Here is a 26,564-nt window from a genome sequence, read left to right as displayed (position 1 = left end):
TAGCAGGGATAAGGAGTTGATTATTCCCTTGTATAAGGCAATGGTCCGGCCACACCTTGAGTACAGGTCTGGAGGCCTCATTTCAAGAAAGATGTAGAGCTGCTGGAACGAGTACAGAGAAGGACAACAAGATTAGTGAATGGAACAAAGGGTTGCTCTTACAAAGAAGGCTTAAGTTTTGTAAATTACAGTGTCTGAAGACTAGGCACCGGCGAGGTGATCTGATACAGGTGTATAAAACCTTGAATGGTTTGAGCATGCTCAGTGCCGATGGGATTCTTCCTCTTACTCAAAATAATCACCCGAGAGGGCATAAATTCAGATTGAGGAAAGACAGATGTAGGATAGATGTGCGGAAATTTGCCTTTAGCCAGCGGGTAGTTGGTTGGTGGAACAGACTTCCATCCCTTGTTGTGGAAGTTAATAGCCTAAATAAATTTAAGGCTCAGCTGGACAGGTATTTCGAACGAATGGAGAGATGAAATGGAAGTGGGTTTTTTTTTTTTTTTTCTGATGCTGCATAAGCTTGCTTTCTTGCATCATATGCCTCTACTGATGCTAATGCTAATTTGGATCTTAGAAAAGCCTTTGATACTGTTGCACATGGAAGACTGCTGCACAAATTGAGGCAGTGTGGCATCGGAGGCAAATTGCTGCTATAGATGAAGGGATGGTTGAGTGGGAGAAGACAGAGAGTGGTAATCAATGGACACTGCTGTCTGTGGACTAATGTTATTAGTTGAGTCCCTGAGGATTCAGTGTTGGGTCCATTATTGTTTTCTGTATTTATAGATGATATTGATGATGGTATGTCAGGCTTAATGTCCAAGTTTGCAGATGATACGAAGGTTGGCAGGGTTGTGGCAAATGACGTTTAACCTTGACAAATGTAAAGTACTACATATGGGAAGCAGTAACTCCAGAGTAACATATCAACTCTGTGGTACTACACTGACAGTGCTAGAGAAACCTGGGGGTAATTGTGCAGGCAGACATGAATTTTTCTGAGCAGTGCAGATGGTCTGTGAGAGTAGCTCATGGTGTCTTGTCAATGATGTATAGGAATTTTTCTAGCAGGGATAAGGAGGTGATTATCCCCTTGTATAAGGCAATGCTCAGGCCACACCTTGAGTACTGTACACAGGTCTGGAGGCTTCATTTTAAGAAGGATGTAGAGCTGTTGGAACGGGTACAGAGAAGGGCAACAAGATTAGTGAATGGAACAAAGGGTTGCTCTTACGAAGAAAGGCTTAAGTTTTGCAAATTACAGTGTTTGGCGGCTAGGCACCTGCGAGGTGATCTAATCGAGGCGTATAAAGCCTTGAATGGTTTGAGCATGCTCAATGCTGATGGGATTATTCCTCTTGCTCCAAATAATCACCTGAGAGGGCATAAATTTAAATTGAGGAAAGACAGTTGTAGAATAGATGTGTGGAAGTTTGCCTTTAGCCAGCGGGTGGTTGATTGCTGGAACAAACTTCCATCTGTCTTTGTAGAAGTTGATAGCTTAAATAGATTCAAGGCTGAACTTGACAAACATTTGGAGCGAGTGGACAGGTGAAATAAGGATGTTTTTTTTTTTTTTTTTTTTTTTTGGCTGATGCTATATAAGCTTGCTTTTTTGCATCATGTGCTTTGTGGATGGTGTGCTCAGAAACATTTCTCTGTGTACCCTGGCTGCAGTCTGCCATTAATTGAAGAATCATGAGCTTTCTGTTATCCCAGACAACATGCACCATCTGCCATTCAATTTGCCTATCAACCAGTAGTGGTCTCCCCATCCCTGCATTTTGAGTTGTTTGTGTTTCTATTTGGACCATTCCCACCACACCTTCACTATTGCAGCCCTTGAACAACCAAGATTGGCTGGATAGAATGCCTCACTATATAAGGCCCTGTGGTCGCGGAGATGAACAGTCACATTTGCAAGACGCTCCACTTGATGTAGATGGTGATCGTAGGACGACTCAGCTGGATTATGTATTTTCCTCAAGCACTTAACATGGATCCCTTAATTCTTAAGGTAACCATAGATGAAGAGAAGGAATTTATTTGAGGTAAGAGTTTTGTCCATGATAGTTCATATATATTTTTGTGTTTTTGAGCGTATTTCTGCACGGTGCAATCGCTATAGTGCTAGTGGTAACTATCTTTGCAAACGAGAGTAGCCTGTGCAGACGCAGCTTATTGCCGCTCCCGGAACAGAGAAGTTTTTGCTGATTTATTAGCTTAAATTGGCATATTAACTTATTTTCTAGAGTAGCTTTATATTCCTAGTTATGATACTTAGTTTAAAGTTTAACTTAGATAGAGATTTTGTACGTATTACTTAGTATCGGTAAGGGTATCAAATCCACGTTTTCAAGTTGCAGCTCTGCTGAACGAGAAGTTTTTTAACCATATTTAGCCGATTTATTAACCAATTGTTATATCAAATTATTTTCAATAAGTAGCTTATAGATCTAGTCAGGATCCTTAGTTTATTCTGAATTGAGACAGCGAGATTTGGAAGTTAATTAATATTTAAGTGTCCATAGGTTTACCGTTCGTAACTTACCGCCGTTGTTACATGATACAGCATTATATCCCGAACTAGATAGCATAAGTTTAGTATAGTATAGTGTATAATATAATATTGTCAGTTAATCAGTAAATCTATTAATCTTGTTAAACTTCATTGTCAATTAAATTGTACGTTTAACTATATACATATAGCGACTTAGATTACAAACGTAACATAAATAATTAATACATAACTTGATACGGAAGTTATACAAACGGAACTCGTAGATAATACTCGATATGAAAAATAAATACAGCCAGGCCTCGCATAATGCGAGTTCGATTAACGAGATTTTCAGTTAAGGCTATTCGAAAAATTATACCACTTTTCACTTTACACAATTCAAATTTCCAGTTAACGCAATTTTTTTTTTTTTTATGCGATAGTTGAAAAAGATTTGAATTGCGCGTTAAGCTTACCGTGAGTCGTACGGGCAATAAACAAACATTTGCCTGCTGCTCGCCTTGGTGTGTTCCATCAGCCATCGGAAGAAGACGTGTTACTTATTATTATTAGGGATATGGTGCAAGGAAGCCTGAGGCTTATGCTGCACCAACCAAAAAAAAAAAAAAAAAAAAAAAAAAATTTACCCTGTGACCCAGAGAGAGAGAAAGGGAGAGAAAAGTAGAAGGAAATCACCAAGAAAGAGAAAAATGATGATATCCAGCTCAGGACCCTGGGTGTGCCAAGCCCATACTCACCAGATGTGAGCCCCTGGGGTAATGCCCCTGCTATAAAAAAATGGTAAAACGTATTCAATCTAGGACCAATTATTGGCCAGATTGAAAATATAAACGTGACTAGGGCTCTAAATCTCGTCCAATTGAATGCTCAACGAGCAAAAGCTGTTGTAGATCAGAACAAGCTCAAATTAGAAGAAAATGACATAGACATATTGGTACTCCAAGAACCATACACACATATGAGTAGGGTTCAAGGATACTCAAGAAACTACAAAATCATAGAATTCGCCTGGGGTGTCCCTTCTACGGCAATAGTAGTGAAAAACACACCTTACAGTCACAAAGGTGGGTCACCTCTGCTCACCAGCAGCAGTGTGTGCACTCATATCAGTAGTGTTGTGGGACAGTTCTATGTTATCTCACTTTATTCCAGACCTGGCAAAGGTATAAATCCTACAATAGAATATTTACAGTCACAGACCTGCTACATACAGCAAATATCATAGTGTGTGCTGATGTCAACTGCCGGTCAGCCTTATGGCATAGCCGTACAGAAGACAGTGCAGGCACACACAATGGCCAGATATTATCAGATTTTATAGCCACCTCACCCTTTCAAGTGATAAATCAACCTAATAACTTACCACTTTTAGCAGTACCATGTGGGAGAGTAACATTGATGTCACTCTTGCCACCAATTCAATAGCCTATAAAATTACAGACTGATGTGTCCAGCCAGCCTGGACCACATCAGATCTTAGAGCCATCACCTTCAAACTAAACAGGCAATTACAAATAACCCAACACTCCTTGTTGGATACCAAAATGTATAAACTCAAAAAGGCAAACTGGCAGATTTTCGCAAAACATACAGCAACTGAGCTGCAAAAACAGGAAAATGAGTGGTCTAGATCAGACAACTGCAGCCTGGATGAGCAATGAGCAAGCACTGACTATGACAGACATTTTAACAAAAACAGCAAACCTGTCTATCCCACGAAAAAAGCCGAGAAAACAGCCAGTCCCCTGGTGGTGCCCTGAACTGACTATACTCAGGAGAAGGGTGCACCAGGCGAGGAGAAATTTTCAAAGAGCCAGAACATCTTGGCCACAAAATGAGGTGGATGCACTGAGAGATTTTATAGAACTCTCAGGAATCAGTATACAGCCCTCATAAGAGACAAGAAAAAGGAATGCTGGAGGCACTTGGTGGGAACTACTGGAAACAATAACCCTTGGGGAGTTGTTTACAGAATAGTGACCAACAAGCTGCCAAGAAGAGATGTCTTGGAAACTACTGTCAAACCAGATGGAACCCCAACCCTGTGTTGGGCGAATTCTGTAAATAACATCCTAGACAGTATTATTCAGACTGAAACTGGGGAACATTCCCCCACCCAGCTAGATGTTATAAAATAAAACACTGAATATGACAATGCCAATATTGAACCTCTTTTTACTATACAAGACTTAGAAATAGCACTATCTAAAACCAAAAACAATAAATGCCCAAGGTTTTGACCTCTTAGAGGTTGAGATTATCAAAAAATTAGCAGAAATAGCACCAGAAAAATTAATAGCACTATATAATAACTGTATAACAGAAGGTATATTCCCAAAAATATGGAAAAAAGCTGTGTTAAGATTAATTCTCAAAAACCCCGAGAAACCACCTACTGATCCCAAATCATTTAGACCAATAGCCCAACTCCCTGTACTAGAGAAAATATATGAAAGACTAATATATAGTAGATTAGCTCAGTACTACACAGAGGCAGGTTTACATTGTAACAATCAGTATGGTTTTAAGCAGGGCAACTCTACAGAGGATGCCATGCACCACGTACTGACGACAGTTTAAAACTCAGAGGAGAAATATATGCTGGCAATATTTTTCTCCAAGTGCATGTATACTTGAATGTACACTAATGCTAGAAGAATAGTAAATAAAATTGATGAATTTGAAGTGCTGATCAAGACATCAAAGGCAGATATTGTTAGGATATCAGACGTGGTGTCACACAGATATAAGCAGTGCAGAATTGGAATTTGGGGAGTACAATGTATACAGAAAGGACAGACAGGGTAGGAAGGGAGGAGGGGTTATGCTGTTAGTTAAGAAACACATAAAATCTAAAGAAGTGTATCCAGTTGACATGGGTGGACAGTGCAATGTTGAGTCTGTTTGGTGTGACATAAACACTGGGAAAGGGAAAATGGAGTAGGAGTATGTTATAAGGCCTAATGACTCTGATGAGTACAATGAACAATTGTACAGAGAAATAGTGGGCCAGTAAAGGCCCACTATTTCTCTGTATCAGAATGTCTTGTAATGGGGGATTTTAACTTTCCAGATATTGACTGGAACTTGTGCGTTGGTCACTCGCATGCTACCAAGACTTTTATGAATTTATTGGAGGATTGTTTTCTCAAGCAACATGTTCGAGGGGCAACCAGAGGGAGTAATACCCTTTATCTGATTATCAGCAGTGATGATACATGCATTAGAATTTTGCAGATAAAGGAACCACTAGATGACAGTAATCACAGTATACTGATGTGGGATTTACTTAAAGATGTAACTACGATCAAGGGTAAAGCAAAGGGTTTTTGTTTTCGTAAAGTTGATCCCAGAGGTCTCAAACAGTTTTTAAATTCTGTATGGTGGGACCAACTGATGATGTTATGAACAGAAAATTCAAAATGGGAAGCATTCAATTAATTAATCTTGGAAGCTACTAGACTTTTCATACCAACTAAAAAATATTGTTTAAGGTTTAGGCCTAAATGGATTTTGGATGAATTAATGAGGCTCATAGCAGAGAAGAAAAATGTATGGGATGCATATAAATTATCAGGCAACACAGAAGCTTACGACAAATATAAGCTAGTCTGTAATGAAATCACAAAGGAGGTTAGGCAGGCGAAGGCAGATTATGAGAAATCTTTAGCAAAGGACGCAAAGAAAAACAGCAAAGTGTTCTTTACTTATGTAAACTCTAGAAGGAAGGGGATGAATCAGATTGGTCCACTTAACATAGATGGTCCGATTATTGATGATTCTGCTCAAGTAGCTGATAAACTGAATGAGTATTTTGCACCTACATTCACACACGAGGAGTTATTCAAGGAGGGGAATGCCAGATGTTTATCAGACTCTAACAGGGAGCTAAGTGATTTTGTGATAACTGAGAGCAAAGTGGAGGAGTAATTGTTGAAGTTAAACATAAAAAAGGCACCTGGGAAGATGGAATCTATCCAGTTATAATGAAGGAGGCAGCAACAGAAGTAAGAAAACCCTTAGTCATAATTATGAGAGCATCCGTAGAGTCAGGGGAGGTTCCCATGGACTGAAGATGTGCAAATGTATCCCCCAATTCACAAAGGGGATTTAAAGGGTGACACAAATAATTATAGACCTATTAGTTTAACTTCTGTTCTGGGGAAAATAATGGAGTCACTGGTCACTGGAGGTGATACAGGATCACCTAGATAAGACAGCAGCAATAGTTCAGACACAGCATGGTTTGTTAAGGGGAAGTCTTGTCTGACGAATTTGATTGGATACTACGATGTGGTCACAAAGGAACTGGTGCTAAAAATAATTTTTATATCATATACTTGGATTTCAGGAAAGCTTTTGATACTGTTGCACATGGAAGATTGCTGTACAAATTGGAGCGGTATGCCATTACTGCAATGGATAAAGAGATGGTTGAGTGGGAGACAGCAGAGAGTGGTAATAAATGAACACTGCTCTATGTGGACTAATGTTATTAGTGGAGTCCCCCAGGACTTGGTGCTGGGCCCATCCCATTGTTGTTTTGTTTGTTATTTGGTTTTTAGGTTTAGAATGAAAAAGATCTGGAGAAATTTTGCAGTCAGATATGAAGTTCTCTGAGCAGTGCAGACAGGCAGCCATAGTAGGTCATGGAGTTTTGTCAATGATATATAGGAATTTTGATAGCAGAGACAAGGAGGTGATTATCCCTTTGTATAAGACAATGGTCAGGCCACACCTTGAATACTGTAATACAGGTCTGTAGGCCTCGTTTTAGGAAGGATATAGAGTTGCTAGAATGAGTACAGAGAAGGGCAACAAGAATGGTGGGGGGAACAAAGGGGTGCGCTTATGAAGAAAGGCTTAAGTTCTGCAAGTTGCAGCATCTGGAGACTAGGCACTTGCAAGGTGATCTGATTGAGGTGTATAAGTCCTTGAATGGTTTGAGCAGGCTCAATGCTGATGGGATACTTCCACTTGCTCAGAATAAGAACCTTAGGGGGCATAGATTCAAATTGAAGAAAGACGGTTGTAGAATAGATGTGCAGAAGTTTGCCTTTAGCCAATGGATAGTTGATTGCTGGAACAGACTTCCATCTGTTGTTGTTGTTGAAGGTGATAATTTAAATAATTTTAAGGCTGAACTAAACAAACATTTGGAGTGGACTGGATGGGAAGGTTTTTTTTTTTTTTTTTTTTTTTTTGGCTGATGCTGTATAAGCTTGCTTTCTTGCATAATATGCCTCAACTAATGCTAATGCCAACACTGAATCCAACTCAGTTTGACAGAAATGTGATTCTACTGTGACATTTTAGCACATCTTGACAGCCTCTTTTGTCAAGATGTGAAAGTCCACTAAATTGTGGAAGGAAAACAAAATTATTTATCCCTGGGTTCCTTGAATTAATCCAAAGCAGATGTTGCATAGTTGTGAATTTAGTTCCATGTGAGAGAAATTTCTGGAAACAGGTACAGAACATCACCAAGAAGCATAGCAGGTTGACTGCATCTAACTGTGTTTCTTAATTTGAATCTAATAAAATGTTCAATTTTTTCAAGCATTTTTATAGTAATTTTTATTGTACACATTCTTTAGCCTCTCATTGTATTGCATTTACTGTCTATGCATTGTATTTTTATATCGTTGTAATTTAATGTGTTATTTTATTGAAATTTTTTCTCTCTATGCATTACAATGCATGAACAAATAAAATACAAAACATTGAGATTTTTCCTGCATTATATGAATAAAAAAGATGAATAAAATAAATGTGCAATCAATACACAGAATATGTAAGGAACGTTCTTTGATCGTGAAGATAATGGCAAATTATGCACTATTCTCATTTATAATATATTATAAAAGTATTTGTGGATATAGTTTTGAATGTTTTATTTTCATGTCCTGCTATCTCCCCCCCCCCCTTAAAATAAAAAGACTGGATTTGCCTTAGGGAATACCAAATGGTTTCCCAAGAGTACAAAAACAGTTCCATGACCCACAATTTTTTCCAAAAAATACATTTGTGATTTATTTGAAAATTAAAATGTCAAAACTCAAAAAAATTTGGTTTTGCAAACTTCGAGGAAGCAGCTGTTAGTTAATATAATGCTGACTGGCTACCTGCCTGTTGTATGCTAGTTTTTATCAAATTATTTAGTTGCTTTCTAGTGTGCTGCAGAAAAAGTTAGCTATTTAATGGTTGGCATATTGTCTCAAAAGTGTGTTGATAAACCAGGCTATCTCTGCTAGCTAAAGTACAAATTTTCGTTTTATAATTAATAATTTATATTTATTGTTAATGTATACCACACCCGTGTTTTGATTCTTGTTTCCATTTCAGATAAAATACAATAAAGATATAAGAAAATAGGGTTCAGCATAAAGAGGTTTTTAGGAACACAGCTATCATTTAAATATGGCACTGGCTATATTTATAAATAAAATTTTATTTCTCATATACTTGTATGTGTACATTATAGTTAAAATAAAAATATTTCAATAGGAGCTGAAGCCCAAAGTTGGCAATGATCTGGACTTCCGCATCATGAATAATTTTGTTTTACTGGCAAGGAGACAGAAAGGAGAGGCTGAAAGTGTTTTGAATGATTTCATGCAGATTATCACTGATGAGAGATATGTAAGCATTATAATTCTCTTTTAGTATTAATATTAATATTAAAATAGTAGAATGATGCAAGGAAGCAAAAGTAATGTATCAGATACTATAAAATATAAAAAAAGTATCACCCTAGTTTTATAACTTCCAAATATTTATCTAATCCCTCTTTAAATCCATATAAGCTCAATAAATTTATGAATCTAGATGGTAACTTGTTCCACTAGTTGATTGCACCTCATTCATTAAAGGCAGTTTTCATACATGTGGTCTACAATTATCTTTCTTTAATTTGAATCTGTCTCCATCATGAAATTTGTCAACTCTTTTATTGCCATAATTGTACAGGTTAGTATTAGTATGGGCAACATAATGAAAGGAAGCAAAGATTACAAAGAAAAGCCAGGGGGCAGATTTCATTTTCCCATTCCTTTCAGTAATTTGTTTAAACCTTAAATTTATCCAAACTATCCAACTCCACAACACTAGGTGAAGGTTTATTCCAACAATTAATTACCCTTTGGCTGAATATGAACCATTCTGCAGCCATAACTTTAACAATTTAAATTTATGCTCCCTTGCATGTTTCATGAGAAAGTGTAAAGATGCTATCAGCATTTAGTTTACTCAAACCTTTTAAAGCCCTATTACATTCATACAGATGCCTAGTTTCCAAAGAATGCAATTTACAGAACTCCAGTTCTTCCTTGGTAAGAATATCCTTTTGTGTCCCAAAGTAATCTTGTTGTTCCTCTTTGCACCCTTTCCAACAAATCTGTGTCATTCCTAAAATGAGGATTCCAAACCTGTCGGTAATATTCCAGATGTGGCCTAACCATTGCCTTATATAATGAGTAATCATCTCTTTGATCCCACTGGCAACATTACTGTATGTCATTGACAGAACCATATGAGCTGTTCCAGCAGCTTGTTTGCACTTCCTAGAAAATTTCATGTGATTGTACAATTATCCCTAATTTTTTTTTCATATTCTGCTACCTTGAATTTGGCACCACCCAAAGCATGTTATTCTGAGATTACTGTAACCCAAATGCAGTACTTTTTACTTATCATTGTTGCTACTCATTTGCCATTTTCCAGCCCATCTGCTTAATTATCTAAATCCTCTTGAAGAGCATACCCTGATTAGCATCATTAACCACTGTGCCCACCTTTGTATCATCAGTAAACTTTGAAATAACTACATAAATATCATTAATAAATATTAAAAACCGTAAGGGACCCAACACCAACCCCTGTGAAACACTAGTCATCACATTAGTCCATGAAGAGCAGTGATCATTTATAACCACTCTTTGTCTCCTATAATCTATCTCTTTATCCATGGGAGTAATTTGACCCTAATACCACATTTCTCCAATTTATACAATTTGACATGTAGTACAGTATCAACAGCTTTAATAAAATCTAAATATATGATGTAAAAATTATTCTTTGTATCTATTTCCTTTGTGGAACTCTCATAGTATCTAATCAGATTGGTGAGGCGTGATCTCCCTTTAACAGCTGCTGCTGTCATTGTCTAATGGCTCCACTCCTATCAAGATGTCCTTGCATTATATATTTTACTATTGGGTCCATTATTTTTACTGGCACAGAAGTTAAATTTATAGGTCTGTAGTTATTCACTCCCCACTTTGAACCAACCTTTTGAATAGGAGATACATTTGTACATCTGAATATAAGGATACCCTTATATTTAGTCTCAGTTTCATATGTAGCTATGAGCATACTACATTGATCTCATATTATGGATGCACTTCACCACAAGTTGCCTTGGTATTGCACCTCAAATAAAAAAGCACTAATGTAAAAAGAGAAGTATATTGCTATTTATTTGAAATGCATGCCATTATTCATGCTACAGCTTCATTGCTTACTGGTCCCTCACCAGTGAGTAAGCAGGCGTTGTGATCGAGCAACCTGACAATCTAGTGATGAGAAATATCCATGGTGTATGAGATGCTTGATGATATAGTAGGTTAAAAACTCAAGTGAATTTAAGGCAAAAGCCTCATGCTTTGAGGATTATGGAACATAATTCTACAGGTTCAGCCAATAGCTGGTTTTCTATGTAGCTATGAGCAAAATGAATTTGCCACCAAATGCATTGACCTCGTATTCTGGAGGAACTTCACTGCAAGTTGCCTTGGAATTGCACTAAAACCTCAAATATAATGCACTGCTTTAAAAGGAGAAGTATATTGTTATTTATTTGGGATTCCATATTATTACCCATACCATGGTTTCAGCACTTGTGTTGGTGGGTAAGTAAGTACTATGAGTGGACTACCTAAAGGGGAGCAGTCCAAAACTCAGTCTCAGAATCCACATGAAGTAAATCCTATAAATGAACCAAAATAGTAACATAGTAGAAACATAAACATAATGGCTGAAACGTTTAAATATACTTCAATGTCCCACATGTTTGCCGTGATATATTGATGTGTATATTTCAATTATAGTCATTTCTGTAAATACAGGCTATCATCATGTGATGATAGTCTAAACCATCTGAGATCAGAGATTATCTAAAATATAAATGTATTACACTTTCTGAGTATTGTAGATAGAATTATTATAATTGTTTTGCTTTGTGAAATGTGCGTGTAATAATATAAATTTTTTATACTTTTCAGCGGGAACACGTTGGGGCAATATTGGGAATGGCTACAGCATATATGATTCTGAAACAAACACCAAGAGCTCGAAATCAGTTGAAAAGGGTGGCTAAAAATATTTGGAGCTTTGGAGTAAGATAATTTTATATATATATATATTTGTAGTGAATAATTTTTGTATACTCTTTCTGGTTAGTTAAGATCTAGATTTCTTTCCATTGTTCTTCAAGAGTAACCAGCTTATTCTCAGGCAAATACCTAGCCAAGGTGACTATAACTTATCTTGGCTACTCACAGTGGCTATAAAGTAATGAAACTAACTTTACTGTGCAGTTTCTATGGTGTGATGGCTATGTTACCTGCAGAGACATGTTTTGACATTATATTAATTGGCAGTATTAATGGATTAACAATGAACTAACCCTAGATATCAGAATGAAAAGTGCTGTGTATCTTTTTAATTCAAATTTTGTGAAAAACTGTATTTGAGGTAATTTGGATGTTACACCAAATGTGTAACATCTGATGAATTATCCCACATGCAGATAAATTAACAAAAAGAAGAAAAAAAATCAATGTGACATCACTTGATGCCGACAGTCAGATAACACTACGCACACATACAAAAGGCAGCATTGGCCCAATTTTAATAAAGTCTCTGAAATGGGGCAGTCCTCCATGACAGTATATTGGTTTCTCCACTTATCACTCATTTGAATAGTTCAGAGTTTAATTCCTATCTATGACTGGAGGAATTTCTAAAGTTCCTCAGGCAGAGGGAGTTGGGGTTCCCCTATGAGTCATTTTCTGGATTTTTTTAGCCCACACAACATGCATATTGGTCTGTGAACATACATTTGTACAGACATAATACACAACAGCACACTAGTCTAAGCTGATGCACCTAAACCCTACAACAACAGAAATGAGACAGAGGTTGGGGACTTCATGTTTAGAAATAAGAAAGTGATACTTTAATTAATGTAGCACTTGAGGCTGCATATTGTGATACAGCCAATTTAATTATGGCATCAGCATTAATTGCCAATATTTATTAATAGAAAAACAATAACTGAAATTTATCGGAAATAAATTTCAGTTATTGTTCTTTCTATGCTAAACTGCAACATGGTTCTAACTGTAATGTCAGAAATCAGTTACATAATGATGGCACAATTCATTAATTATTTTATGCATATGTATTTATGTAAGTGTATTAATAACCTAGATAAAATAAAGTGTAAATGCTCAAGGAATAATATATTATGAGTTTGAAATACTCTAAAATATCAGTGTAAATAAACCATAGTGAACTCATAATGAAAAACTACAGAAGTAGTGTAAAGGCATCGATTTGATTGTATTGTGCCATCTGGGTGGTGGTCCCCACTGAGAATAAGTAACAATAGTCTTCTCCATTAGTGAAGCATTACTTGTTTGAAGTAGTGCAATACATGGTAACTCATTGTGAAAGTAGTCACAATATGAGATACAATCAAATTTTACACTACTTCTGTAGTTTTTCATTATGAGTTCACTATTGTGTTTTACTTTACTATGGTGATTTATACAGATATTTTATATTAATAACCTAGAAATCAAAAAATATCCACTGTTTTACAGTTATTATGTATCTGTTCAGAAATGGATTCTGTATACAGACACTGGACAAAAATTAGTCACCTACATAATTTTTCAATTAATAATGTGTAACTCCTCTTTTAGCATGAATCACTTCATGAATTCTTGTTGGTGAGGATTCAGCTACACCTCTTAACTAATTTATATCAGTATTAGGCCATTCTGAGAACAACTGAGCCTGTAATTCATTCAGGTATTGTGGATGCTATTGTTGTCTTCATTTTCTGTTCAAGATAGTGCATTCTCTATAGGATTTAAATCTGAGGACTTGGCTGGTAACTGTAAATGCTTTACTATTCTCTCATGTTCCCTGTGTCAGTTTAAAATGGTAGAAGCCATGTAAACCAGATAGTTGTCATCCTGGAATACAAGAGTATGAAAATCACAAGTGCCCCTCAAAATTACAGCAAAAGGTACAATTTGATCATCCAGAGTATTTATTCAACCATCCTAATTCATCCTGGTTAGTATTTCAAGTAGGGGATCCACTTCATAATAGTTAAACATCACCAAAGCATCACTGACCCACTACCATCCTGTGCAACACTTTGTACAGTCTGGATGAAGTGCCTCATTGCTTCTGCTTGAACTCTGTGCCTAGCATATTATTATTATTGTTGAGTCGGACATAATAATAATAATAATTATTATTATTGTTATTAGCCATATGGTGCAAGGAAGCCTGAGGCTTATACTGCACCAGCCAAAAAAAAAAAAAAAAAAAAATTCTGAGTTACCCTGAGAGAGAGAGAGAGAGAGAGAGAGAGAGAGAGAGAGAGAGAGAGAGAGAGAGAGAGAGAGAGAAAACAAGAGTCAGAAGCAGAAAAGAATCACCAAGAAGAGAAGAATGATATCTAGCTCAGGACCTTGGGTGTGTCAAGCCCATACTTACTAGATGTGAGCCCCAGGGGTTAATTGTCCCTTTAAAATTCTTTACGTGATTAAAGAATTACGTGATTCTTTACGTGATTAAAGAATTTTAAAGGGACAATTAACCCCTGGGGCTCACATCTAGTAAGTATGGGCTTGACACACCCAAGGTCCTGAGCTAGATATCATTCTTCTCTTCTTGGTGATTCTTTTCTGCTTCTGACTCTTGTTTTCTCTCTCTCTCTCTCTCTCAGGGTAACTCAGAATTTTTTTTTTTTTTTTTGGCTGGTGCAGCATAAGCCTCAGGCTTCCTTGCACCATATGGCTAATAACAATAATAATAATAATTATTATTATTATTATGTCCGACTCAACAATAATAATAATATGCTAGGCACAGATTAGGAGTATAGACAAAATTTCGATTCATCAGACCAATCACAGCTTTCCAGTCATCAAGTCTAGTTTTTATGCTTTAAAAATTTAGCTCTTTTTAGCCAGACTTTTTTTATGTGCAGCTGTTAATTTTTTTGGTGGGGGAACCCACATTATGCATTTCACTTTGCAGTGTTCTGTTAGAAATCAGCTAATGGAGTCTTTAATGAACTGTTTTCAGCAGTTCTTGTCTTGTTTTAAATCACTTTTCATAAGTTACACACAGTATTCGTTGCCGATCATGGTTGCTTGGCACAGACTTTCAAACACAATTCTGCCACTGATTTCTGGTTGATTTTGACTCACTATTTTTTTAATTCTTTATTAAGTTCTTTCTGAAACACTAGCAACTATTTTAACAGCTATTCTTTTGATCTGCCAAATGCCACCACTCCTTTTTGTCACTCACTAGCATATTTTCTGTGCCCCACCTTTTGTGGTGGAAGCTGTTACTTTTGTAGTTACAGCTGTTTATATCTGTACCTTATACTTTTATTTCAGTGCTGTAAGCAAATAAGCATAGATGACAGATGTGTTCAGTCAGTTATATGCCCTAAATGCCACATGTGACTAATTTTTTGTCTAGTGCCTGTATATTCACAGTAAAAGAGGGGGGGGGGGGAAAAACAATTTAGAAAAATTTACTTTTTTATTTCCATTATTCTTGCATGTTGATACTAATAAAATGCTTCCCACCCCATGTACTCTAAGAAAAACTACACAGGGTAAGTGTTGCCTAGGTCAGTGGTGCGCAAACTGTGGGGCGTAACCCCCATAGGGATCGCAGAAATTTTTAAATAAATTTATTTTTGTGTATATAAAAGCTAAAAATCTGTTGCTAAAATTACTTTTTCAATACTGTAGGTGTAGAGACCTTGCTATTCGAACTAAGTCTGAGATACGAATGAACCCTACTGCCCACTGCGCCTTAATTTGTTCACTGGCTATGGACACACAAAAAGCAGCTGACTAGTGTGACTTCTCAGTATGTATTGATACTTCTACTCAATTAATCCCTTACGGTAATCCCTTTAGCTGTTAATTCGTGCTTCCTACAGGACAAATTCTCAAATTGTCTGTACTGTATTGCCTAGAATGTGCGGGAGCAGTAAATAATACATAGCAAGTGTGTCGCACGCAGGTGCAGTGCTAGGGTTTTTGGCACCCCTAGACAGAAATGTATTTGGTCCCCTTGAGATACTTTTATTAAATATTATTATAATAAAAATTTTGAATTTCGGCACCCCCAGACGTTAGTGCCCCTATGCCCTGCTTACCGTGTTCCGTCGGCTATGGTTGCACGCAATCTTTATTCTTCTTCGTAATTCAGTAGTGCATTCTCCTTGCTGCAATAAAAATAATTTCAGTAATGCATGGAGAAAAATACAACAATGATTTAAAAACCATTCCTCTGTCCAGAGATACAGTTTCAAGGCGTCTTACAGTCATCGGACAACATAAAATTCAATTTATTAAATCGACTGAGAAGAAAGTCCAATTTTTGCAATACAATTAGATGAATCCACAGATATTTCAAACCTTGCTCAACTTATTGTATATGTTGGATACTGCTATGAGGAAGATATTTTGGAGAATTTTCTATTTTCCAAAGCTTTGGAAGGAAGAACGACGGGCCAGAAGATTTTATGTTATAAATATTTTCTTTCAAAGAAATAATCTAACATGGAACAACGGTGTTGCAATTTGTACTGATGGCTGCATTAACAGGAGAAAATAATGGTTTAAAAGGCAAAGTAAAGGAAATTGCTCCAAATATCATTTTTAATCATTGCATTATACATAGGGAAGTATTAGTAGCCAAGGAAATGCAAAGTGATTTGCACGAAGTTTTGAAAGATGCAGTATGTGTGACCAACTTTATTGAAAGTAGAAGCTTAAATAGCAGACATTTCACTATACTTTGTAATGAAATGGGATCCGCTTATGAAATGCTTCTTTTATATACAAAAATGAGGTGGTTGCCCGGTGGTAAAGTGTTGCGATGTCTTTTTGGCCTCAAACATGAAGCTTTATTGTTTTTATCAAATACCGATCAGAACCTTGCTCAACTGTTTACAATTAAAAAATGGCTTGGAAATCTTGGCTACCTTGTTGATATATTTGAAAAACTTAATGAGTTTAATTTAAGCCTGAACAAGGACAGGGAACAAATATATTAGTACTCAGAAGCTTTCAAAAATAAACTTAACATTTGGAAAACTGAATTTGAGCAAAATAATACTGAAATGTTCCCATGTGTTTCTGATTTTGTTAATAGCAATAATATTGACATTTTACAATTTAGGGATGTCATTGCCACCCACCTAGCAATGCTAAATAAGAATTTTTCCAAACGATTTAATATATCTCTAGAAAAAAAAAGTTGTATTGGATTTGTGATCCGTTTGCTTTTGAAATTTCTTCATGTCCCGAAATTACCATTGAGCAAAAAGGAAGATCCCATCGACCTGTCGTCTGACGCGCTCGTTTCAAGACTACTTGTGAAAAATTGTGGCTTTCTCTTCGAGATGAGTATCCAAAATTATCAAAAATGGCAATACAAAGATAACTCTCGGGTCTCTACATATTTATGTGACATTCATTTCTCAAAATTAACAGCTATAAAAACAAAACAGCGTTCCAGACCTGATACAGACGATGACATGAGATTAGCATTTTCAAATATTGCATCCAAATATTATCGGTTATCCAGGCTCATCCTTCCCATTAATTGTTTTGTTTTGTAATTGTTCATTTTTTATTGTTTTGTAATCTTAACCGAAAAATAAGAATTTGATTCATTGTTTTTGCTGTATTCAATAAAAAAATTAAACAATTATTTTAATGTGTAAATTAAAAAGGAAACAATTTTTTTTATTCCTTTCTCAGTACTCAAATAAAATTTTGTAGTACATAATTTATAAAATGCCATTTTTCTTCTCTAAAAATCTTGTCATCCTCCCTCGGGGTTTACATTGAGGGGTCGCATCAATTTTATATTTAATAAAGGGGGTCACGAGCGAAATAAGTTTGCACGGCACTGGCCTAGGTTGTTTCCTTTGATACACAGAATTCACAACTAGCTTTCTGGAAGACAAATTCTGGCCATTGTAAGCTTATATCATTACTTACAAAATTCATCCTTTTGGCTTTCTTTCTTTGCGCATGTACTGACTTGTAATTGTACACCAGTACTTCAATTTGTGTCAGGATTAGGTTCCCAAAAAACAAGACTCAAAGTGAAACAACACATGCTAAGATACCATTTTCCCATGTTAAAATTGTAAATAGCTGAAATTGGCTCTTGTAATAACATTAGAACTCCTTAAACTATATTATATTGTGCACATTTCGAAAGAAATCTAATCTGAAATAAATAAATAAAAAATGAGTTTTCATACATCTGGTGGTTCCATGAAGTGAACAAACATACATAAATCAAAAACTTAACTTCCCCGTGATTTTGATTTGAAGAAGTTATCTAAGGTCAGTTAGATAGTTGCTTTTTTTGTAGCAGTTTGTAGTGTCAGCTACTGCTTGTGCCACCTTTTAGCACGGCGCCTCCGTAGCCAGGTGGGCAGGAGCAGCAGTGCGTAGCACACGCTTCTTGATTAGACCGGGGTTCAAGCCCGTACCCACCAAATACGGAGGATGCGGAAAGGTCAGGGAATGACCACCGCATATCCCAGGAACAGTATGGCCTTAGTTGCTAATGCTCCTAAAAACCAAATAATAACAACCTTTTAGCTTCTCTCTGTGTCTGGATCATCTTCAGAAAAAGCCTTCATAGCCTTGTCAATTAACTGCATTGCTTGGAGTGTGTATTTTCACTTACAAGTCATTACAGGAACAGGTGTTGCATTTTTTTTTAGCACTTTGCCTTGTTTTTACAGCAACAACTGGTTCTGTTGTAGGTGCCAAAACAAAAGCTCCAGTTGTGTCCACAGCCTTTTCTCTGGCATTAAATTGTGCCATTACATGCAATTTCACATCTAGTATAACAGCTTTCTTGAATTTCTTCATCATGGCTACTTTTCATCCTCTCTTATAACTGCTCTGTACCAGAGGTGAAACTACAAATTCTTTTCCCCCCATGATTCTCATATGGCCTCATGTACTTTTACAGAAAAAGACCCAACTGTGGTGAGGAGGAACTGTGTGAGTGAAGCTTTGTCCCCAATAGACTTTTTATTCCCAAAGCTTAAAGAACATCTCCAAGGCAACAGATGTGACAGTAGTTAAAGCAACTGTGAAGAGACAGTTGGCGCTCAGATAAAAGAATTTTACTTTAATAGCACTTTTTAAGCACTGAATGAACTGTATCAAGTTAGGTGGGGCATATATAGAAAAATGGTACATTGAATTAAACACAACTATGTTCTTTCTTTTCTTTTGATTTATCTCTATTCCTTCAAAAGTTATACAATAAAAAAATTACTTTTCAGCTTACTCTCTGTTCACAACACCTCAACTTTAGAAGTTTGTAGCATGACAGTATTTGAAATTTTTTTTTGGTTAATTACTGTAGAAGCATTGTCTTCAAAACATTTTATTTAAAAAATATGCAGCAACAATTTTAAAGTTGTTACTCTTCGACCATTATTCATAGTGTCTTCCAAAGAGAACACCAAATGCCTTATAAGTCATAAATCAGAATAGGAAATCACCCTTTTCAGAAAAAAAAAAAAAAAAGCCATATAAGCCGGCAAGCATATGAATTACTGAGCCACCCTAAACACTTTTTTCACTAGCCATTTGAGTGATATTCACTAAGCCAACTAATTTTCAGATTATCCAGAAAGGAATTATTATTATTATTATTATTATTATTATTAATGGCCATATGGTACAAGGAAGCCTGAGGCTTATGCTGCACCAGCCAAAAAAAAAAAAAAAAAAAATTCCCAAGTTACCCCCTGAGAGAGAGAGAGAGAGAGAGAGAGAGAGAGAGAGAGAGAGAGAGAGAGAGAGAGAGAGAAGTAGAAAGGAATCACCAAGAAAGAGAAGAATGATGATATCCAGCTCAGGACCCTGGGTTTGCCAAGCCCATACTCACCAGATGTGAGCCCCCGGGGTTAATTAAAAGGCTAAGGAAGATTGGTAACTTTGTTTTTTGCATTGGGGAGGTGTTTTATACCAATGAGGTATCACCACTATGACTGTTGATGGGTTGATAACTCACTGAGTAAAAAAAAAAAAATATGTATTGGTCTCACTTGTGAACTGGAGGTACGTACTGGTAAAGGTTTCTTTGGAATGAGTTTCTTAAAATATGTTTCACAGTTTTAAACATTTTTTGCTACATTTCATTTTATTTTGTCTTTTTAACAGGATGCAGAATACTTAGAGAAAGCCTGGCTGCTGTTGGCTGACATATATATACAGGTAAGGAAATGTGAAACTTTGTAAAAGTTATTATTTTATCAAAAAAAATAGTATGCTGTCTGTCAGCATAATTATCATCTAGTGCAGCAGTTCTCAAACTACTGAGATTTATCAAAACAAGTTTGTGGACCCCTACTCTCTCTCTCTCTCTCTCTCTCTCTCTCGGTAATTCAGATTTTTTTTTTTTTGCCTGGTGCAGCATAAGCCTCAAGCTTCCTTGCACCATATGGCTATTTTTTTTTTTTTTTTTTTTATGTAAACCCCAAACACAAGAATTATTAGAACCTATAGTACTTAGTACTGTGCTTAGGTTGGAGATTGAGAAGACGAAAGACGATATTTGGTGACATTGGACTTTAACTTCTGTAGACTGTAATTTTCAGGAAATACATATGAAGGAAGGTTGTTCCAGAAAACGGCAGTTGAATGAATAAACGAAGAAGATGACAAGTTGGTTCTGTGAGTTTGAAGTGGGACAGTAAATGGATGTTGGCTGGTGGAGGCACGTGTTTGGACTGTTTTGAAAGAGAGATCAGGAATTATAGAAGCCAATTCAGAAGAACTGTGCCCATGGAAGTATCTGTAGAAGAGGCATGCAGCAGAAACAGTACGTCTATGAGACAGTGAGTGGAGAGACTCTGTTAGAGATGAATCGTTAATTAACCTAACTGCCCTCTTCTGAATGGAATCAAGAAGCCTGAGAGAGGTTTTGGGGGCACCACCCCAGATGTGGAAACAATATTCCATGGCTGGGCGGATTTGCGATTTATACAGAGTGAGCAGCTGGTTGGAAGAAAAGTAACACTGAGAGCGAAAGAGAAAACCAAGTTTTTTAGATGCAGAGGAAGCAATATTTGTAATGTGCTTGTGTCAAGAGAGATTAGAAGTCAGGGTAATCCCCAAAAGAGATATATCATTTTGCCTAGAAATTGGAGTGTCACTAAAGATAAGCCTAGGAGCAGAAGAATCCTTTTTGCGAGATATAAGACAAGACTGAGTTTTAGAAGGGTTGAAATCAACAAAGTTGTCTTTGCCCCATTGGAGAATTACCTGAAGATCGGCATTTAAGGAATTGGTAGCAGATTTTCGAGAAGTTGAAGCTGATTGAGTAGGACAAGGTTTCTCAAAGTGGAAAGTGCAATGCAATGTGCTATCATCAGCAAAACTATGGATAGGATTCCCAGTCAATGGAAGGTCATTAGTGGGGTAAAGAACTGAACTATGGGGGACACCGGCATTAGTGAAGAAGTTAGAAGACAGAGAGCCATCTACCATCGCCCTCTATGAGCGATCAGAGAGAAAACTGGATAACCAATTACTAAAAACAGTTGGCGGAAGCTTGTTTAGAAGACCTTTATGCCAAACATGATCGAAAGCCTTTCAGATGTCAAGAGCAACCGATACTTGTGTTTCACCAAACCTTTCCACTGAATTAGTGCATAAATGGGTAACATAAGCCAGAATATCACCAGTGGATCGACACTGACAGAATCCATACTGGCGATCATTGATCAGATGGAAGGTTTCTAGGTAGTTTAAGAGTTGGCGGTTAATTGATTTCTCCATTACTTTAGAAAGAGTAGAAGTAATTGCAATGGGACGATAATTGGATGGGAGGGATTTGTCACCCTTTTTAGGAACTGGCTGGATATGAGCAAATTTCCAAGCAGAAGGAAAAACACCTTTGGAATAAGAAAGTGAAAAAAGGCGGCAAAGAATAGGAGTAAGTTCAGGAGCACAGGTTTTGAGAACAAGTGGAGAAATACCATCGGGACCTGGAGCTTTCTTAGCATCAAGATTCGTCAAAATCCTTCTGACATCCTTTTGACGGAAGACCACAGGAGGCATTGAATGTAGTGTGTTGGGAATGGTGGGAGGTGTTTTACCAAGATCATTAATACATGAGTTAGAAGAAAAATGGGATGCTAGCAGGTCAGCTTTATCTTTGGCTGAAGTGGCAACAGAAACATCTGGTTTGGACAGAGGTGGGAGCAGAGATGGGCAAAAGTTGTGGCCAATAGCTTTGGCAAGAGACCAGAATGCTCGGCTACCATTAGGGCAAGAAGCAAGTTTTCTACTCTTAGCCTGTTCAAACTCTAATTTGGACTGATTAATAACTGCTTTACAGTTGTTGCGAGCTTTGGTGTAGGCAGAAAATGAAACTGGAGAATTAGAAACAAGCCAATTATGATATGCAACATTCTTCTCTTAAACAGCCTTAGCACATTTATTGGAAAACCAAGGTTTGTTTAAAGGACAAGATTTTAAAGTGGAGTATGGGATAAAGGATTCCATTCCTACAAGAATAATTTCACTGACACGATCTGAGCAATCGTTGACATCAGAAGTTTTGAAACAGTAATCCGACCAAGGAAAAGAAGAAAAGAAGTCTTGCAGGTCATCCCATTTTGCATTCTTGCAATGGCAAACAACACGAGGTTGCAATAGCCATGAGATAAAGGTTCCATTGGAGAAGAGACAATCACCAAGTTATGATCTGAAATGCCTAAAGGACCTCTCACATCAACCGTATACTTAGAAAGGTTGTTTGTGAGAAAAAGATCAAGCGTATTGGCTGTATGATTAGGATTGTCCGGTATTCTTGTAGGTAAATGAACAATCTGTGCAAGGTCATTAGTAATTGCAAAAGCCTCAGCATCTCGACCAGCTGGGTCGGTGGACTAGAAAACGGAAGCCAGCTGGAGTTGTGAACATTAAAATCACCAAGGAAAATTACTTCACTGTTAGGAAAGTTGGACTGGAGAAAGTCAAGTTGCAAAGAGAGGAAGTCAAAGAGCTCCAAGTGATTAGTGGAGTTGGGAGAACGGTAGAGACAATAGATGAATTTGACACAATGAGGTAGAGAGATTTTAAGCCAGTGAAGATCAAAGAGAGGAGATTCCAATTTTCCAAGTCTCTGACAGGGAATATCAGAAAGGACATATGCACAAGTACCACCTTTGAGGCGAAAGGAATCATACAGCGAATAATTTGGGCATCTGAGATGAGCAGTAGTTGAATCAACCGATAACTGAGATTCTGTCAGAAAAAGTACATGGGGTTTGGCAGACTGCAAGTGAAAATGGACATCATTGAGATTAGAATTGAGACCACATATATTTGTGAAATGAATTAGGAAGTCCTTGGGAGGTTTAGATCTTTTCGCAGATAAGCTTGCTCTATTAGTTTGACAATTCATGGTATATTCAATAGTAAGAAAAAGTGGGTGGGACATGCTGTATGAAGTAATGAAATTTTTGGATATGCTGTACACACGGTAAGAATACACCCAGATCCTTGACATAACGTGGCCTCGACAATGCTCCCCGCATACACACTACTCGGACTCCTTCCAGTCACTATCTGGCAAAGTAGAGGTAGCCAGATTATACACTAGCTGATCCAGAAGCCTCCTAGAGTGTTACCAATAGGTTCGGTCCGGTGTACTAATAATAATAATAAAAAAAATAATAATATATATGCATGTCTTGTGTGTGTGTACTGTGTTTTCTGAAAAGAAAATGCAACGTTTTATGTGTCAAACAACTCAACTTTATTCTTATTTTTATACAGATATATAATAATAACTTTATTTATCATCAGTTTGCTATACTGGGCAATATGCAGGGAGTTTTCATTAGAAAACTCCCTGCATATTGCCCAGTATAGCAAATTGATGATAAATAAAGTTATTATTATATAATTACATTAGAAAACTCCCTGCATATTGCCCATGTACTAATATCAGTTCCTGTGGCCTCCCTGAATATGTATTCAATTATATATACTAATCATATCAAAAATAAGTAATGTTCTATGATGAAATTCATTGTGATTCTATCAGTATATTTTTTAAGAAAATAAATTGATACCTTCTGAATGTTTTGCAGGCCCTCTGGAACTGGTATATGGATCCCAGTATGGGAAATGCTGATCTAGTATATTGTGTAGGCATTGCTGTTGGTTTTTAGACGCATCAGTGACTAAGACTATAATCTGCTATCTGTGTTCATGGGCCAATTTGCACATTGTTCAGGCTGAAAAACCTGGAATGACTAATGGGAAAATAATCTACTCCATCCACTGATATCGGCTATCTACAGCCCCGATTTAAGAATCTGTTAGAAATTCCTCCAGTCTACAAAGGGACTCAAATATAGTCCTCTCCAAATGAGTAACAAGTAACAAAACCACTATATGATCATGAAGGTCTCAAGCCTTGCTACTAAACTATATACAGTGGAACTTCTCTATTACGAACTTCTATTTAACGAATTTCTCTATATTACGAATTTTTTCGCAGAACATTGCACCTTGAAACGAAATTACATGTAAAATTAACCCCATATAGCGAAGTGTTAGTCTCTCTATAACGAATTTTTAAAAATATACGACCTCCTTCCCTCCGAAATTACGCATTAGCATCTGGAATTAATCATTCTTTTAATGAATACTTGTGGTCATTGACGCCCGTAGGAAGGTCATTGTTTCATTTTTGTTACAGTTATAAAACCAAATGGGTTTTCTTAAAAGTGGTCATAAACTTTACAATAAATAGGATAGATTTGTAAATTGATGTTGGCTCAGGGGAAAACGAAATTCGCTGCGGTAAGCCTTTAGCGTGCTGCGGCGGCAATACATAGAATGATGCCATAGTCGATTTTTAGTAACGAACGCCTACTGAGTGACATTCGCTTCTCACCTCAACCGTACCACGTGACCTTCCTGTCAATCATTATATGATATGTCCGTTCTCATCTAACTGGACTCCTAGTAGATGGTTTTCATGAAAAAAAATTTTTTTTTATTTAGTTCTTTTAGAACAATTTGTCATCAATCACATAGGCTATATGCTCTTGTATTTTTTTTTTTTTTTTTTGAAAAGTAACATACAGCATACATTAACCGTAAATTTTATATATGAATGAAAGTCGTATATTTCTTCAAAGTGATTGATAGGAAAGGTCACGTGATACTGTTGAATTGGCAAGCAAACGTCATTGAGTAGGCGGTACCTGTACTAACAATTCACTATATGGCCAGCGCAGCGAAGTTTGCGGTGTATGTATCGGCAAGAGCTACAGTCCAGTGATTTTTACATTTGGGATAAAAATGTCGAAGAGAAAATGTTTAAGTATTAATGATAAAGTAAAGATTCTTCATGATATTGACCAGGGTTTTAAGAAAAAAGATATTGCGGAGAAATATGGCATACCTGCAAGCAGCTTATCTACGATTTTAAAAATCGAGAATCAATTTTAAATGCAATTGAAGGAGCAGCAGACAAGAAGCGAATTAAGTTGTGTATATACGAAGATGTTGATAAAGCTGTTCTAAAATGGGTGCAAATGATACGTGAAAAGAATATACCAATATCGGGTCCAATAATTAAGCAACAAGCTCTGAAATTTGCACAGTCCCTGGGACATACAGAATTTAATGCGAGCACTGGGTGGCTAGATAAATTTAAGAAGCGCCACAGAATTGTGGAAAAGGTTATTTGTGGAGAAAGTGTTAATGTAAGTGAAGAAGATTGCAACAGTTGGAGGAACAATACCTTAAAGAAGATTTTGGAAGAATATGAACCTAAGGATGTTTTTAATGCTGACGAAATGGGTTTATTCTTTAAATGTTTACCGAATAGAACTCTTGCTTTTAAAGATGATAAATGTTTTGGCGGAAAACAAAGCAAAGAAAGAATCACTGTGCTAGTTGGAGCAAATATGACAGGAAGTGAAAAATTAAGACTTTTAGTAATCGGAAAATCAAAAAACCCAAGATGTTTTAGAGGCACAAAATCTTTGGAAGTTGACTACACCTTTAATAAAAAAGCATGGATGACCAGTGATATCTTTGAAGACTGGATATTAAAACTAGACAAGCGTATAACAAAAGAAAAAAGGAAAATCGTGTTGGTAACTGACAACTGTCCAGCACATCCTGCCAGTATTTCTGCCAAACTTAAAAGTGTGAAGTTATTGTTTTTACCACCAAACGTGACGTCAAAACTCCAGCCAATGGACCAAGGCATAATTAAAAATTTTAAATTTCATTATCGAAAGAGAATAATAATGAAGATTGTCAATGCGTTATCAGAAAATAGAAACTTGGAAGTTACAATTAACCTTAGAGATTGCATCTCTGAACTGGCAAAAGTTTGGACAAACGATGTCACTGAATACACTATTCAAAATTGTTTTTCGAAAGCGGGATTTGCATTGAATGCAGAAGTCGAACATCAACTGGATGAACAAGATGAACTGCCCCTTTCACAACTGAAAAACTTTTGGAAAATATTAGAATCGTCCGGAAACATCGAAAATGAAATAACACTGGATAGTTATGTTTATGTAGATCAAGACCTGACTACAACAGAACATCCAAATGAAGATGAAATACTGCTGAACAGTGTTAGACACGACCATGATCACGAAGAAATTAAC

General features: G+C 36.6%; 1 protein-coding gene across 2 annotated transcripts in view; it reads left to right on the top strand.

Moving 5' to 3' along the window:
• Positions 1-26,564, top strand: part of LOC150075219 (tetratricopeptide repeat protein 21B-like) — a 272,286-nt gene that overhangs the window by 219,881 nt on the left and 25,841 nt on the right. For both annotated transcript variants that reach the window (XM_090389257.1, XM_090389256.1), the window contains exons 31-33: positions 9,035-9,169; positions 11,809-11,922; positions 20,068-20,121. In XM_090389257.1, the coding sequence (XP_090245383.1) occupies positions 9,035-9,169; positions 11,809-11,922; positions 20,068-20,121 (303 nt within the window). The remainder of the gene's footprint in view (positions 1-9,034; positions 9,170-11,808; positions 11,923-20,067; positions 20,122-26,564) is intronic.

The sequence above is a fragment of the Mastigoproctus giganteus genome, chromosome 14 (assembly GCF_048544385.1).
Source record: "Mastigoproctus giganteus isolate SK-2022 chromosome 14, ASM4854438v1, whole genome shotgun sequence".
Lineage (NCBI taxonomy): Eukaryota > Metazoa > Arthropoda > Arachnida > Uropygi > Thelyphonidae > Mastigoproctus > Mastigoproctus giganteus.
Note: the sequence above shows the minus strand (reverse complement) of the source record. Positions and strands in the feature narration are given on the sequence as shown.